The 16,197-nt window shown below is 62.8% G+C and overlaps 1 protein-coding gene across 2 annotated transcripts in view; it reads left to right on the forward strand.

The window, feature by feature from the left end:
* Nucleotides 1-15,881, forward strand: part of LOC119065449 (T-cell surface glycoprotein CD3 zeta chain) — a 58,877-nt gene extending 42,996 nt beyond the window's left edge. Inside the window, exons 2-8 of one of the 2 annotated variants that reach the window (XM_037167504.2) lie at nucleotides 10,359-10,462; nucleotides 11,403-11,465; nucleotides 11,892-11,972; nucleotides 12,841-12,876; nucleotides 13,459-13,515; nucleotides 14,115-14,156; nucleotides 14,901-15,881. In XM_037167504.2, the coding sequence (XP_037023399.2) occupies nucleotides 10,359-10,462; nucleotides 11,403-11,465; nucleotides 11,892-11,972; nucleotides 12,841-12,876; nucleotides 13,459-13,515; nucleotides 14,115-14,156; nucleotides 14,901-14,966 (449 nt within the window). In that variant the 3' untranslated portion in view covers nucleotides 14,967-15,881. The remainder of the gene's footprint in view (nucleotides 1-10,358; nucleotides 10,463-11,402; nucleotides 11,466-11,891; nucleotides 11,973-12,840; nucleotides 12,877-13,458; nucleotides 13,516-14,114; nucleotides 14,157-14,900) is intronic. The other variant, XM_037167505.2, reaches the window with a different exon arrangement.
* The last annotated feature ends 316 nt before the right edge of the window (nucleotides 15,882-16,197 follow it).

The following is a 16,197-nucleotide window of genomic DNA, read 5'->3' on the forward strand; positions in this document are numbered from 1 at the left end:
GCCCTTTCTCTGGGGACGCCTGGCCCCTCCTGGGGAGGGCTGTCCTTCCTGAATCTGCTCCGTGACGTGGGGGCTCCGGTTCGGCTGGAGAGCAGGGTGCAGCCCCTGTGTGCACCCGGGGGCTGGGACAGGCTGGGAAGGACCCCACCCATGTCAGACGGTGGGGGGCCAGAGCCCAGGGACGCATGAGCCCCTGTGGAGAAGCCGCAGTCCGCTTTCTCCTCCACACGGGAGAGCGCCCGTGGCCTCGGGAGATGGGGCCGCCTCCCTGAAATCCCAGCCAGGAGCTCACTCTGTGCCTCAGTCAGGTGTCTGTGTGGGGTTCAAGGTCAAAACAGCATGTCCTCCCCACTCCCCTACCCCCTAACCTAATGGTGCAGGGGGAAGGCCTCACCTCTGCAGTCCAGGTGACCTCAGGCCCCTGCAGGCACCTACAACGGTGGGAGGCGCGGCCCCAGGCTCGGAGTCCCCGCCCGAGGGGCATCAGGCAAACAGACTGACCCGCAGGATTCTGCTGTGGGTGCCGGGGAGCCCCGAGGAGGCACCCTGGACAGCCCGGGGCTGACAGAAGGTTCCCAATGGCTGGCGGGGGCTGTAAGTGGCCCCCCAACTTTTTCCCTCCCCAGGGCTCCCTGGAGTTGCCCAGGCAGGCCTGACTCCCAGAGGCCCCAGCACTGGGGTGGAGGGGCCTGCGTGACAGCCTGCATTGCTGACAGGCCGAGCTCTCACCCTCGGATGTGAGCACAACCATATTCCTCAAACCGCATCCGAGTAAGGTTTTCTGTACATCTGAGATGCTCCCAAACCCCACCAGACGTCACCAGAAATGCAGGGGACACAGCCAGGTCGCAGGGGCTCGGCTGGCTGGACCGCTCTCTGCCCCTCCACTCTCCGCTGCGCCGGGATCGAGTCTCACAACGCTTGTTTGATGGAAGGACTCGAGTTTCAGTCCTGGTGTTCAGGGCCGTGCATGCGCTCGGCGTTCTGGAGGGTCTGACCAGGTGCGGAGCGGGGAGCAGGCAGGATTCTCCCGACCTCGGCCTCCGGGTTCCTCTCCGGAGCGGGGGGCATTGTTCGTGGGCTCAGCCAGCCACCCAGACGCAAATCTATGCACATACCTGCGTTTTTGTGACAAAAAAATAGAACTACTATAACATCAACCGTTTTAACCATTTGTAGCACACAATTCGGTGGCATGATGTACCTTCACCATGGGGGGCAGCCGTCACCAACACGTTTCCAGAACCTTCTCACCCTCCCAACCACTCAGGCCCACCGTTCCGCACGTGGAAGTCCACACAGGCAGCCTCACCTCGTCTTTCCTCTCTGCGCACGGACGTCGCCCACAGTCCGAGGTCCGCCCGAGGGTCTCTGTGTGTGGCCTCCGTGTGTGGCCGCTCTGCGTGAATGCGCCAGCAGTCACTGATCGGGCTCCCTGCTGGAGAAATCCATGCTGTCTTTTCTCTTTCTTTTCTCGCTCCTGTGGACAATGGTGCGGTAAACACCCCTGGGCTCGTCCGTCTGCACACACCGTGAGGGTGTATCCGCAGAACAGATACAGCCTCCGAGAAACAGGGAAATCCTGCCTGGGGTTTGTCCAGGCAGGGGTTAGACCTGGAGTGGATTTCTCTTCAATGGTGCTCGAGTTCAAGAGCTGCCAGGTGTGGGCCTCGGGCTGTGCTGTGGGGGGGAGAACAAAGGCCTGGTGGGACCCCCCCAACACCAGACCCCACTAGCAGGCACTTGGGACCCTGGGGCACAGGGGGCTCAGCGACTCTGGCTTCTTTATCTGCCAAGTGGGACAAACGCCAGGTGCCCGGCTCCCTGCTGGCCACTGTCATCAGGATCCAGTGAAACCAGGAACAGAGAACGTGGGGAGCGCGTGTTTGGTGCAGACAGGATTTTTATAGGTTGAACCTTGGGGCCAAGCCAGAAAGCCACATGTCTGAGGTGTCTGCCAAAGATGGACAGACTTGCCTGCTGGCTTTGAGGGGCTGCTGGGAAGGTGGGTTGAGGGCAAGGGGTCTCCTCCCCTGGTGACTGCTGACTTGCGCCCCCTGTGCTCAACCTGGAGGTGAAGGCCGTGACTCTGGCTTGCTCCTCGGTGCCCAGCCCAGGGCCGGGTCATCTGCTGGTCACGAAGGCCCCGCCGTGTTCTGGGCGCCACACTGTGCTCCTCCTCCATGGCCTGAGCCTGCTTCCTGACAGTCCCCAGGGACTCGGCACTGTGGGGGCTGTGCCAGGAAAAGCGGACTAGCAGTGTGCTGGGGCGGCCCTAGCATAGAGCCGTGCACAGCGGGGCTCCAACAACAGACACCTATTTTCTCTGGGTCCAGGGGACCAGAGGCTGAGATCCAGGTGGAGGCGGGTTGATTTCTTCTGAGGTCTCTCTCCTGGGCTCCTGGACAGCTGTCTCCTCCCTGTGTCCTTGCGTGGTGGTCACCGTGCATGTCTGCAGCCTGATTTCTTCTTACGATGACAGCAATTGTATGGGCTGGGGGCCCACCCTAACCGCCTCACTGTAACTTAGTTGCCTCTTCAAAGACCCCACATCCAAATAGAGGCACATTTTGAGGTCCTGGGGGTTAGGATGACCGCCTAGGAATTTGGGGGGGGGTTGTAATTCAGCCCATGACAGAAACAAAGCGTGGTGACCGACATGGGCTAGTGAATGTGTTTGCGCCGCTGCAGTAGAAAGAAAACCGCCTTCCGCATGGAGACCTGGCTGGTTCAGGGTCGAGGCAGGAGTGCACAAGCACTCTGCTCCATCCGCCTAAGTGCAGCCAGGCTATGGGGGGCTGAGGGGGGCTGTGGGAGGCCACCAGTGCCCTGGCCTTGCAGTGCCCTGGCCTTGCAGTGCCCTGGCCTTGCAGTGTGGCTGGACTCTTAGGCCCGTCCTGCAGCCCTCAGGCCTCTTGGATAAGCCAGCAGCCCAGGGCAACCGGGAGCCACCTGTATTCCAACGGGCTTTACAGTTTTTTCTTGTACATTTTATGCACATTTCTTAAATGACAAAGGTCCGGTGTATGGGTTGTTAAAACAGCTGCTTCCCACCTTTTCAGAGTGAAACCCACTGGTGAGGAGGACCTAACGCATGTCCCGCTCTCTGGTCACCTTCATCCGCCACCTCCCTGCTGTTCACACAGACCAGGCCGGGCCTCCCCACGGGCCCTTGGCCTCTGCTGCTCCCCCGCCCTCCCCGCCCGTGAAAACGCGACCCGGCTCCTTGTGGCTTTGGGCCTCCATCTCCCTGCGCGCCGGCCACAGACGGTGTCCTTTTAGGTGTTGACAGGCAGTTTGTTTTCCCCTCCTCTTCCCATCAGGACTTTCTGTGTCTTCCACACCACTGGGCTTGGCTTTCATTTCTCTAAGCATCACGGAAGGAACTCTGACCCTGTAAAAAGCGTCAGGAACCACGCTGTTCCTCACAGAATCACGCACAGTGGGGAGAATCTGGACAGGAGCGTCGTCGGTTCAGGGCGGGAGGGTCCTCGTGCAAGCAGTAAGAGAGATAGTCAGGAAAGCCGTGAGAGAGCATGAAAATGCAGCACCAGATTATAATGCGGTGCGAAGTAACAGTGATGGCGTAGGGACAGTTTTTGTGTGGAATGGCTACCGTTTATTTAAAGAAAAAACACCTTGAAAGGCAAAATTTGCCACCACTCACACAGTGGCCATGTTTGGAGGCCACATTATAAGGCGATTTTTGTTTTTTCTACTTGTCTGCACTTTTATAATGAGTTGATTTACTTGGAAATAAAATACAACCACAGGAAGTTCTATAAAACTATTGCACAAGCCCGGGCTGACATGGCTCAGTGGACTGAGCGTGGGCTGCAAACCAAAGGGTTGCCAGATCGATTCCCAGTCAGGGCATGTGCCTGGGTTGCAGGCCAGGCCCCCAGTAGGGGGCGCGTGAGAGGCAACCACACATTGATGTTTCTCTTTCTCACTCCCTTCCCTTCTGTCTAAAAATAAATAAAATCTTTAAAAAAATTATGGCACAAACCACATACGTTTAATGGAAATAAAAACACAAGCAGGGAATTATTGGCCTATAGTTCTATAAAGAGCTCCATTTCTTTCTGTCTGATTTTTTTTCCTTTGAAATTTTTATGCATTGATATTAGATGGGGAGAGAGAGAGAAATGTCGATTTGTTGTTCCAGTTATTGGTGCTCTCATTGGTAGAGTCTTGCACATGCCCTTGCTGGGGATTGAACCTGCGACCTTGGTGTATCCAGATGACGCTCCAACTGCCTGAGCCCCTAGGCCAGGGCCTGGACAGCTCCCTTTCTGGCCTGGGAACCCTGGTCCGTGGGAATTTGTAGAATCAAACATGAGTAACTGGACCCCACCATGGTGCAGGGGCTGAGGGGACATGTTCCCTGGGCAGCCATGATTGCGTGGACACGCCCCACAGGCTGTGGCGATGGCAGACTCCAGGCGGGTCCGTCTCCCAGGGCCCCGGCCTCACACCCGGTAGTCGCCCGGCCAGCACTATTCTGCCAGACGACGGGAGAGTCCGGACGTTGTCTGCTAACATGGTCCGACCCCTGGAGAAGGAAGGACCTGGCGAGGAGCCCCTCTCCCCAGCCCCGAGGACACTTGAGGACGGGGCCTGGGGTGTCTGGCCTGGGATCGGCCCTGGCTCTCGAGCCGGGGCCTGGTACTGACCCCGAGGCTCAGTTTCCCCAGATGGGAGGCCACAGTCGCCGTAAGACCGGTGGCTCTAACACAAAACACCCTCAGAGAGCGGTTAGCATCCCGGTGCGTGGGTCCCGCCTCCGTCTTTCCCTCCGCAGAGACTGGAGGGGTGGCCGCCCTGCGGGAGGCCCGGGCCGCTCTGCTGTGTGCGCTCAGTGGGCGGGCCTCACACCCAGCTCAGCACCCAGAGCAGCTGCCACTGCCTGGCGGGGCCCACGTGACTTCCTGTTTTCTAGAGTCTTAGGCAGCAACAGCATCACCGGCGGTGTCTGAGCCAGGGGCAGGGCCGGGGCAGCAGCGAGGCAGCAGCAGGACGCTGGCCTCGAGGTCGGGGTGCAGGAGGAGGTTGGGGGCTCGGAAGCTGGCCAGTGGCACCTGCATGGTGGGCACTGTGCCTGAGATGCCACAGGAGCCTGTGTGCCGAGCGTAGCAAGCCCACCCCGTGGCAGCATCGGCGCTTGGGGGAAGCCAGCCCACGGTCACAGCACTGGTCACATAGCAGAGCCCTTCGAAGGACTTGCCCTCCCCTTGCTTCCTGAGAAGGGGAGGGAAACGGGAGCCGGGGGGGTTGGAAGGCTGCCCGTGGAAGTGGGAGAGTTCTGTGCACAGAATCAGGACCACGGCTGATGGGTGGTGAGCTCTCTATCACCAGGGGCATTCAAGCAGAGGCTGGAGGTGCCAGAGAAGAAATTCTTTCAAGAGGTGCGATCCCTCTGGGTGGCAGCAACCCTGGAGCATGGCGATGAAGGGCAGAAACAAGCCCTGGTCCCTGCCTGCTGCTGGCACCCAGAGCCCTCTGGTGGCAGAGGGCCACTTGGGCCCCGGGGGCTCAGCAGGTGTCACTGAGCAGGGCACTTGCTACACACTGTCCCCTTGTGTCACTGCATAACTAACCACCCCCCTAAGTCTCATTAAGCCCTGTTTGCAGAGGGGCAGCTCTGGGGTGGAGGAAGTTATCCAGGACACAGTCGGGAAGAGGCGGGTTCGGAATCTGAATCTCCATCTTTCTGGCTCTCCAGCCTCTCTGTTCCTGCCTCCTCTAGGGTGGCCCAGGGGCGTGGCCAGTGAGGAGGGAAAGAAGCCGGTGAAACCCAAATGCATCCTCTGTGCTTTTCAGGCGGGGGAGGCACTCTAGTGAACACTTCACCCACAGCCGAGACTCAATGTCAAAGATGCTGTGAATTCAGAGCTGCATGACAGCTCTGTCTGTGCCCTGTCCCCAAAGGTGAGGGACACCTGAGACACCTGGGGTCAGCAGACCGCATAATCCCATCCGGCGCTGCCACTGAGGGGCAGGTGTGCTGAACCCCCTTTGCTTCTCTGTTTATCAACCAACAAAGAAACCAGTAGCTCCCTAATGATCTCCTGCCTACCCTCTGCGCTCCCGTGGGAATCGAATTCGACCCAGGCACAGGAAGTAATTTAAAAAGTACAAATCGGGGTTCCAGTGAGAGGAGCTCTCACTGGTTGGGTGGGTGTGTGGGAGGCCATCCTGGCGGCAGGGGGCACCGGCAGGACTGGACTGACTGTTCTGGAACTTCACAGTCTCGCTGGGAGACAGACAGACAACCCAGCTCCCCACCCACCCACCCAGAGAGCCCAGATGCCCCAGGGTAGTGCCCACCACCCCCCCCCTCGGGCTGCCTAAGGCACCAGGGCCTTGCTGGGACCGGCCGGAAGGCGTCACACAGAGAGGGCTCAGCTGCTGTCACTAACAGACACGTTTAGGACGGAATGAACCATAGGGAGAGACGCTCTGATCCTGTGGTTGCCCCTGGCATGTCCTCTGGCTGTCTCCCAGCTTACTAGGCTGAAAGTGAAAGCAAGGCCACAGCTAAGGAGCTTTGGACCCAGAAGTTACACCCTGGGCTCAGGATGGGGAGGTGGGGGGCGTTGAGGCTGAGGCCAGGCTGAACGAACAGGGACGGAGCCAGTGGGGGGTGGGGGGTGGGGGGCTGGGCTCCAGGGACGGTACCGGGCAGTAGGCTGGTTTCTGCAGAGTGAGGCCTTGTGGAGGAGAGTGGGGGAGGAGAGTCCTGCAGGTCGGCCACACCTGCACGTCTGACCCTCCAAGCCAAGTGCGGTCCAGTCTGTGGGATGGGGCCAAGCACCCCCAGGCTGCACCCCGCTGGGAAGATTTTCAAAGACAGGGTGTGGCTGGGTTTCTTTGTCGCCTTATCCCCATCTCTTGGGAGGAAAGATTTTCTTAGGGGGCTGCGCGGACTGCTGAACCCCTTGCAGTGTCAGGGGCACTCCCGGGGGCGGGGGCTGGGAAAGGGCCAGAACCCAGGTTGCCTGTGCAGCCAGGCGACGGCTATTGGAGCTCCTCCAGAATTCTGAGGGGGATGGCAGTGAGCACGCCGGTGGGGGGTCTCGGGGCTGCGAACCACTGTGGGTGCAGGTGGGGCCCCTGCCTTCCCAGGCTGCAAATCCTGCTCCACTGTGCAAGTGCCTAGGTGTGCAAGCCCCACTCCACTGCTAAAAGTACCTGAGTGTGCAAACCCCACTCCGGGGTTGGAAGTGCCGGCTCCTCCACAGCAACAGCCGGCTTTTCAGCAGGGGTCACCAGGGCCCTGCTCCGCCCTGGACTGGCCCGAATCACCTGCAGAAACACTCTGTCTCAGCCTGGGTCCTCGCCGTGGGCGAGGCCTGACCCCCGGGCACCCACACGAGGATGCCAGCCCAGCACACTGACACCTCTCAGCCCAGAGAGGCTCTGTGTCCCTACTTGCAATCTGTCCAGACGTGGGGGGTCCCTTGGAGGTGGGGCTGCAGCCGGGAGACGGGTCCCCCGTTAGAGCAGGATGCAATGGAGTGGGGTAAGGAACTGGGCCGAAGCCTCTAACTTCCAGGTTTGCCGAATCTGCCTCGTGTGCGGGCGCGGAGGCCCCGGTAGCAGGGGCAGAGGCAGCTGGGGCTGGACCTCACCCCACGGCTTGGCTGGGTGCAGGGAGCCCTTGTGTACAGATGACCTCAGGGTCTCACCCAGCCCTGAGGGTAGACGTGACTGCCCTCCATTTTACAGATGGAGAAGCCGAGGCCACGAGATGTGAGGTGACTTGCCCACACGGCTGCCTGGTGGGAGGGGAAGGGACAAAACCCACCTGACACCCAGCCTGGGCTTTCTAGTTCAATATTCCCCCGACATCAAGCAGTGGCCCAGTGAATATTTAATCAGTGACGTAATTGAACTTGGCCCTGGGCTCCTCCTCCTGGAACTCTCTGGGCTCCCCGACCTTGCTCAGGCCCATCCCCCCCAGCACAGGCACTGCTGGACCAGGCAGAGGGAGGGCGCAGAGGGAGGGCCCTACCCTCCACCCTGGGCTCACCACACCTGTCATTGATCACAAAACGAAGCTGCTCTTCGGACAGAGAGACGACAACCAGCTCCCATCACTCATCTCTGGGGAGGCGCCCAGTTCCCCTCCCCCACCACGCCAGCTCGGCACAACCCGAGGACACATGGCTTCTTACTTGTTCTGAATTTACTGTCCAGTAAGTTTTCTGTTCTCATTTTATGTGACAGGCAGCCGAGCAATTTTTCTCCCAGGCCTCCCTCTGAATCCCAACCACCCCCATAAATCCCTCGGACACCTCCTCTCCGGTCCCAAGAGAAACAGAAAGGTTAGCTCGGCTTTGGTGGCCTCTGCAGGGAGGGGGCAGCTTCTCCCCAGAGACTCCCCCGGCGCCTGGTGGCTGTCTGCCCTGCGCCCCGTGAGCACCGACTGGGGGGCGGGAGGAGGGGGTGGGTGGAGAGGAGGCAGCCCCTCCCCCTCTCACCTGCAGCACTAACAACCGGGGCGGGGGTGCGGGGGTTGGAGGGGCGATAGACCTCCTGACCCACTCGCGTTTTGTCTGTGGGGCACTTTGCAGGACTCAGGCTCCTGCCCTGAATGTCCATGAGGGGCACAGCAGCTGGACCAGCCCCATGGGTGGACGCCGGGTGCAGGGACGGGGTGGGAAGGACCGGGCCAGAGTTGGGGAGGCAAGTGAATCAGGGCCCAGGTGTGGCCTGGACAGGGGTCTGGGCTTCGCTCACAGGAAAGGGGTCGCCAGTGGCTTCTGAGCAGGGACTTCAGGCAGTTTACAAGGCTACCGGCTGCCCTGGCTGGCAGGGGCCCTGAATTAGGGAGAGAGTCAAAGCTTTGAGGACAGAGTGATTGGGGGGGGGGGTGCGGGCAGCGGGGGAGGTGGTTCTGGGGGCAGCCTGTGGGAGGAGCCGAGCATCGCCCCTGTGAAGGGGGGCAGGGTTCCGCGGAGGAGGGAAAAGCGGGGGTGGGGGGACGCTGCACCTCAGGCAGCCCCCCACTGGCTGTGTGCGCTGCTGGGCACCCTGAAGTTCTCTGGGGCTCAGTCCCCGTGGGGTGCTGCTGCGGGGGTCTCACCAGTGACTGCATTAAAGTGGGATCTGGCACAGAGTGAACACGGAGGAAATGTTACCGCTTCCACCGTGTTTAACACGAGAAGCCGCTGAAGAGGGTGAATAACTTGCCCCAAGTCGTCATCGGGAGGGATAAGTCGGCGGCGCTCCAGGGCATAGTAGCCACTCCCACAGCGGCCACCAGAGGGCGCCTCGGCCTCAGGACCAACCGCAGCTGGGGCGCACCTGGCACCCACGCGCCTGAAACACCAGGCGGAGGGTGGGAGACGACCAGACGCTGCGCCCGGTGGTGCGGGGTGAGTCGCCGCTCAGGTCCCTAGGAGGAAGGACCGTCTAGGCTCCAGTCCGCGCCCCCTCACTCACAGTTCCGTGAGCTTGCACATACAATCTAACTTTTCTTTAACCTGAACGCCCACGGTGGCCCCTTCCCCAGCCGTCGGGGCCAACCAAACCCACTCTCTCGCAGCCGCACGAGGGTTGATGCGGGATCTTGCGGAGGAGCCTCTGAGCGGCTCTGTGTGGCCGCCGCGGTTGGTCCCCGGATGGAGGGGGTGCAGGGGCAGAAAGGGAGAGACTGTGCAGAGGGAACAGCGCGTGCGAGGGCTCAGAGGCAGTGGTCGGGGAGAACAGGTGCATCCTGGCGCATGGTGCGGGGCTGAGGCCTGGAACGACCACCGAGAGCAGAAGGCCAGAGGTCTGGGTGGGGAGGGCCCCCAAGGGTTCCTTGCTCTGCTGCTCATGAGACCACTCGGCCCGCGAGGGGAGCAGCACAGACCCCACTGACCTGGGCAGCCCTGGGGGTTGAGGGCGGGCTACTTGGTCCCTGGCACCGTGGACGCCGGAGTCAGGGAGGGGAGGGAGGAGAGGCACCCAGACCCTCGAAGTTCCAGTGAGGACAGAGGCTGGAATGACCTCGTCCGACCTTCAGTCCCATCCTGTCCCTGTGGGGGGGGCCTCAGGGAGCCACACCCCTACACTGAGGGGACGCAGAGGCTTCCAGAGTTCATGGTGCATGTGGGGCTTGGGCACAGCTGCCCCCGTGGCGCCCAGGCAGCTGTCCTGAGCACGGGGACAGCCTCCCTTGTCCCCCACCCCCCATTTCCTCTCCCCCCTGGCTCTGTGGCCCTGCCAGGTGTCACGGTGCTACAGGGACAGGTGAGGTTTCCTCAGAAGCTGGTCCAAGAGGGTGGGAAGGGGGTTGGGGTCAGAGAGGGGCTGGGGACACGGCCTGTCACCGGGGCCTGGCTAACGGGTCTCTTCTCTTGGCACAGACGCACAGAGCTTCGGCTTGCTGGACCCCAAACTCTGCTACCTGTTGGACGGGATCCTCTTCATCTATGGTATCATCATCACTGCCCTGTTCCTGAGAGCAAAGGTGGGCGCCCCTGACTCTGGGGGCGGGTGTGGGCCTCCCTCGGTGGGTGTTCAGAGGGGCCATGGTCTTGCAAAGTCTTGAGCGTGGGTTGTACCTATGGCTTGTACCGTGGGCCGAGCAGGGACCAGCCCAGGGGGCACATTGGGTAGACTGGGGACCCTGTACTGGCCAGGTTAGTGAGGAGCATTGACATGCGACACCAAGGTCTCGGTGGGGGGAGGCAGGTGCTGCTGGAAGGAAACGGCCTTGTACTTCCGTCTCTCCCCAAGTCCACTGTCCGTCTGCCCACGCAAGTCCCTGGCAGGAAGTGGGAAGTCTGGCCCCAGCTGGGTTTCCGTGGAGCCTCACCGGGCCTGGGTTTCTGGAGGGGCGGGGGCTTGGGCGGAGGACGAGGGAGGCCTGGCGGGGAAGGAGGTTCCGGCCCTGTTGTCACTGCAGCGCCTCAACCCAGGCTGTCTGGGAGTTGAGACTTGGCTGTTTCATTGGAAAAGCAGAGTTGTGTGGACTTTCTCTAATGTCTGAAGGAGCCGCCCCAGGTCCCAGGTCCCTCGGGTGGGCCCCGGCTCCGACCTGCAGGGCCTGGCAATCTCCGGCTGGGCGGGGAGCGGGAAAGGGGCGGCTCGGGTGCGCCCTGCGCTGGTCCTCAGGACCCTCCGCCAGCACCAGGCGGGACTCGGGCAGCACAGGAGTGGGACCTTGTGCAGCCACAGGGCCACGGTGGGGCTGTCCTCCAAGGTGCTGGGAGAAAGGGCCTGGGAATATTCTGCGGGACACAGAACTGGGGATACAGAACTGCGTGGGGTCGCCTGAAGTCTGCCAGGACCAGCGCGGTGCTGCCGGTGTCCCTGTGTGGGGTGGGGCTCACACCGGGCCACCAGGCGGCAGAGCAAGGTGGTGGCCCCACTGGGGCACTCACACTGTGCTGTCCCCTCTCTTCCAGTTCAGCCAGAGTACGGACACCGTGGTCCAGGCACAGGGGCAGGGCCCAGGTCAGCTCTACAATGTGAGTCTGCTTGGTCTCTGCTTGGTCTCGCAGCCAGCGGGGATGCGGGGGCCTTGGGCAGGGCATGGCCGGCAGGGAGAAGGGGCGTCCTCCACTGAACCCCGGAAAACCCGGGCAGTAACACACCTGCGTCGGCGGGAGCTAAGAGGCCAACAGGCTCTCGGGACCGGGTGCTGGAAAGGCCCGCTCTGCGCGGTGTGGATGCTCACAGGGCCGGGCTGGCGGGCTCCTCCCCTGCGGCGGACCCCGTGCAGTCAAATGGACCACTGCCCCGACCCGTGGTAACATGACCCCGAGGGGTTCTCTGAGATGCTGGGACCCGAGGGACCAGTTACTGTTACCCCCAGTCCCTGCTGCTCTCTCTGAGAGCCCCCAGGGTCCCCCCCCCCCAGGTACCCCCACCCCGCCCACACGTTCCTGTTTCAGGAGCTCAACCTGGGGCGGAAAGAGGAGTATGACGTGCTGGATAAGAGACGCGGCCGGGACCCTGAGATGGGAGGAAAGCAGGTAGGACTTTCTTCTTTCTGCCTGTGCCAGTGTGTGCGTGGGGGTGGGAGGGGCAGGGCCTGGCGGGAGGACCCTTCAGAGCCACTAGCACACAGTCACTGCCCCAGACCCTGCCTGCAAGGGGCCGGGCCGGGAGAGCTGGCCCCGCCCCCGGGGCTGCACCAGTTCGCGCATGCGCATGCATGCTGGGGGGGGGGGAGCTGCACCGCCCCCTTGCCCAAGCTCCCCGAGACCCTGACTGCTCCTCGGGCCCCTGAGATGTGCTCCCAGTGGCACCATCTGCCCTAGGGGGACAGACCAAGAGAGCCACCTGGGAAGGGGTGCTGGGTGCTAGGTCCCCGAGAGTGCGGTCACCACCGGGCAGCTCTGTCCCCCTCCTATGCCAGGGCAGCAGCTGGACGAGGCCAGGATCACCCTGCCTGACACCAGCAGGGACCCTGATGTCCCCCCAGCACCTCCCATCTGAGCTCTGTGCAGGGTGTGCTGTTGTTGTAGCAAATGGGGGGACCCCCTCCATCTCCTTGACACCCCACCCCTCAACCCCCCAAACCTTCTCTCCTTACCTGGACCGGGAGGGGTGAGCGGGTGGGGCTGGACGAGTTGTGGGTCCTGCTGAACAGAGGCTGGCCGTGCTCCCAGTGGGGGTGCTTGGTGCTCTTCCCCTTCAGCGAAAGCCTCACTTGTAAGCTTGTGCTACAAGGGCCAGTGTGTTGGCCGGGGGACCGACGGGCTGCAGCGGACACCCGGTCTGTCCCAGCATGGCTGTGCAGGGGACTGTGAGGGGCCCACAGAGGGCAGGGTGGGGGTGGGTGGGGCGGCTGCCCCCACCGTGACAGCCCCACACCTGACCCTTGCCTGTCTCTGCCAGCAGAGGAGGAAGAACCCACACGAAGGCGTCTACAACGTGAGTGGGGCTGCGGGAGGGTCCCCTCCTGTCACCCCCGGGCCTCCTGTCCCTCGGCCCCAGCCCATGCTGCAGGTCCTGGGGGCCGTGGGGGCAGGGCCTGCAGGTCAGGCTGGGTGGGCCCTCCGGGGGCTCCCATTCCCCGTGTGGCCCTTCACGCCCTTCAAGGGGAGGCCGACCTTCCCACCCCAGTGGGCCTGACGCTGTTTACAGACGTCACTCTGGGTCTGCCACAAAGCAGGGGCCTGGCGGGGGCCTGGGGAGAGGTGCCCCTGCACCTCTGCGGCTGGTTGACAACTGGCTCAAATGCATGATTCCGGGGCCCACTGAGCCCCGAGCTGCCCACCACCCCTGTTCCATGGCTGGAACCCCATGTCTCGCCCTCCTGGGCTGCTCAGCTCCGGGCAAAGGGCTGGCAGCCAGAGCTCCACCCGAGGGCTGAGGAAGAGAGAGTGGGTGGGAGCTGGCTCTTGGCAGACAAGTGAATAAGGACCCCCCAACTCAGGAACCGAGAGGCCTGGTGTGGGAGGGGCCCCGAGTCTGCCGCAGTGGGGGACCCGTGTCCCATGCTCCCCCCTCCAGGCTCTGCAGCGGGAGAAGATGGCTGAGGCCTACAGTGAGATCGGGATGAAACCCGAGGTGGGTGCCGCTCCCTCGCCAACCCTGGGGGGCGGGGTTGTGCTCCTTGGGGAGCCTCCTGGCTTTCCCCGCCCACCCACACCGCCTGCTGAAGCCTCATGGGGACCACGGGGGCGAAGGTTAACTCGCTCCTCCCCACCCGGCACTCGAAGGACACCACTGAGGCGCCAGAGCCCTGGAGGATTCAGAACTAGGCCCCGATGCCAGGGGCCTGAGCCTGGTCCCGGCAGCGCAGGTCTGTCACTACTGACATGGGGGGGCCTGTGGCACTGGAGGCCCGGGTCACAGAGGACCTAGAGTTGGGACAGACTCTGTGGTTGGGGCTTGTGACCCCATGGAGCTGCTGCTCCTGGCAGCTTCGGTGACCAGCCAGGACCCACGAGGCTGTGCGGAGACCTGTGTATTCCAGTGGCAGGCAGCGTGGCCTGGACCCCCGGAACCGGGTGTCCGCGTGGATCTGAGTGGGCAGAGCAAACCTGGGCGCGGTGGAGCCTGGTCCCTCCCTCCCTCTGCAGAGGCCCAGGCCTGACCGGTGCCCTCGAGAGAGCAGAAGCCACAGCCGACAGCCTGACCCGCCCCCTTTCTCATCTCCCCCGCAGAACCAGCGCCGCCGAGGCAAGGGGCATGACGGCCTCTACCAGGTAAGGGCCCACCTGCACGCCTCGAGGTCCGCCGGCACCTCCTTCCCTGCTGGCGCCACCCAGCCAGGGCGTGGCCAGGCTCCCACATGCTCTTGCTAACAACTGGTCAGGGCGAGCGGTGGGGGCCAAGCAGCCACTACCTGGGGCTGTGCCATGCGGCCCCCGGCCACCACCCGGCCCGTGCAGCTGCTCCACCTCGGAGCCTCAGACCTCTGAGGATGGCAGGATGGGCGGGGAGGCTGAAGGGAGAAAATCAGGACCAGTAATGAGTTTGACAAGGAAGTGCCACAGCGAGGTGGCTGGTTTATGCAAATCAGGGGAGATGCCTAGGCAAACATCACCCCAGGGGTCTCCTCTACAGCTGGCTGCCCTGGCCAGGTCCCAGCTGGGTCCCCTCACTGACTCCAACCTGGCAGGCTGGCCCCAGTCACCGTGATGTCCCAGGGGCCCCGGGACGTGGCTGAGACAAGCCTGCCCGTGGCCTGGCAGATGGAGCTGTGTTGGCGTGGCCTGGGAAGAGGCGGCAGGGGCTGCCTGGGCACAGCACTGCAGAGCAAAGTGGGGGTTCAGCAGGAGAGGAGCTGCCCTCCGCCATGCCCAGTGGGGACACCACTGTCCCCCCGCCCCGGAAACGAGGGGCTGGTCCCTGGGCCTCTGGAGATGTGTGGACACTTCCTGTTGGCCCAGTGGTCTTGTGCCCTGACAGCCTCCAGCCCACTGTCTTTTCTGACTTCCTGTCCCCAGGGGCTCAGCTCGGCCACCAAGGACACCTACGACGCCCTCCACATGCAGGCACTGCCGCCTCGCTAGCGGCTGGGCGCACGCTCCCAGGCCAGCCCTGCAGACACGGAGATTGTGAGGCCCAGGACAAACCGTTTCCGACCTGGCTCGCAGCCCTCACCACTGAAGCCTTCCTCTCCCGGAGCAGGACGCTTCGCGCCGTGACCGTTTGGTCCCTTCCACTCCCAGCCCTTCACTCACAGGACTTTGCCTGGTGCGCCGTGAGGGAGAGCGTCCCTGGGCGGTGGCCGGTCCTCCGGGAGCCCAGGGGTCCTCAGTCTTGTCCGGGGACTGTGGCTCCTGCCTGGGGGTGGGGGAGGGTGGGGGAGGGTGGGGGAGGGTGGGCACTGCCCCCAGCCAAGCTTTTTGGTAAAGCCCTGCACATGCACCCCCACCGAACAGTCCTAACTGTGCTGTCCATTTACGCTGCTGTAAATTTGGCTTCTGTTATCAGCCGTCCATCCCCCAACCCTACTTGATAGCTCGTAATGGGGCCGGGGGCAGCCTCCTCCTGCAAAGGTCTGGCCAAGGGGCTGGGCCGGCAGTGGGAAGGCTCTGGAGCCCCCCTCAGTCGGCGCCCCTCCCATACCGTGGTCTGGGGCCAGACTCCCTGGGGCTGAAGGAGGAACTCACCCGTCTGCCTTCACGGGGGAGTCTGCCAGGAGTGAACTAGTGTAAAACCCCACGCCGGCACCGAGCGTGACCGGGCGGGGAGGCCATGGCAGGGCCGAGGCCATGTGCGTCCTGGGCACTGGTGCCCGTCACACTGAGTTCAGGGCACACCCATCACCGTGCAGGCCTGCAGGGAAGAGTCCACACCACTTGGGCCCACAGAGACCCTGGAGGACAGGGGCCCAGATGGACACCCTTCTGCTTGGCCAGGTTGAACTTACGCCGGTTTGCTAAAGCTGCCTCTTTGCCTAATAAATGCTTTGGTGAAATCACTGCTTTAGGTCGAGTTTATTTCGGCAGTTCCCGGGGAACAGGTCTGCCACCAGCATGGGGGTCAGACGGCCTGTGGGCAGGGCTCAGCGTGGCGCCGGCTGTGGGGTGTGAGACAAGCCCAAGGGGCTGCGCAGCACTGCCCTCAGAGGGTGTCGGGGACGTGGGGACAGCACTGATGACACAGCACAAACCTCAGGCCCCAGGGACCTGGGAGGGCAGAGGAGAGAGGGCAGGAGGTAGGTTCCCCTCACCAACAGCAGGCGGCCCTTCCTCTGGTGGCGGCGGCTGCGGATCAGGCCTAACTCGTCAGCCCACC

Source organism: Artibeus jamaicensis, unplaced genomic scaffold (assembly GCF_021234435.1).
Source record: "Artibeus jamaicensis isolate MK-2021 breed Jamaican fruit bat unplaced genomic scaffold, CSHL_Jam_final scaffold_625, whole genome shotgun sequence".
In the NCBI taxonomy this organism is placed as follows: Eukaryota; Metazoa; Chordata; class Mammalia; order Chiroptera; family Phyllostomidae; genus Artibeus; species Artibeus jamaicensis.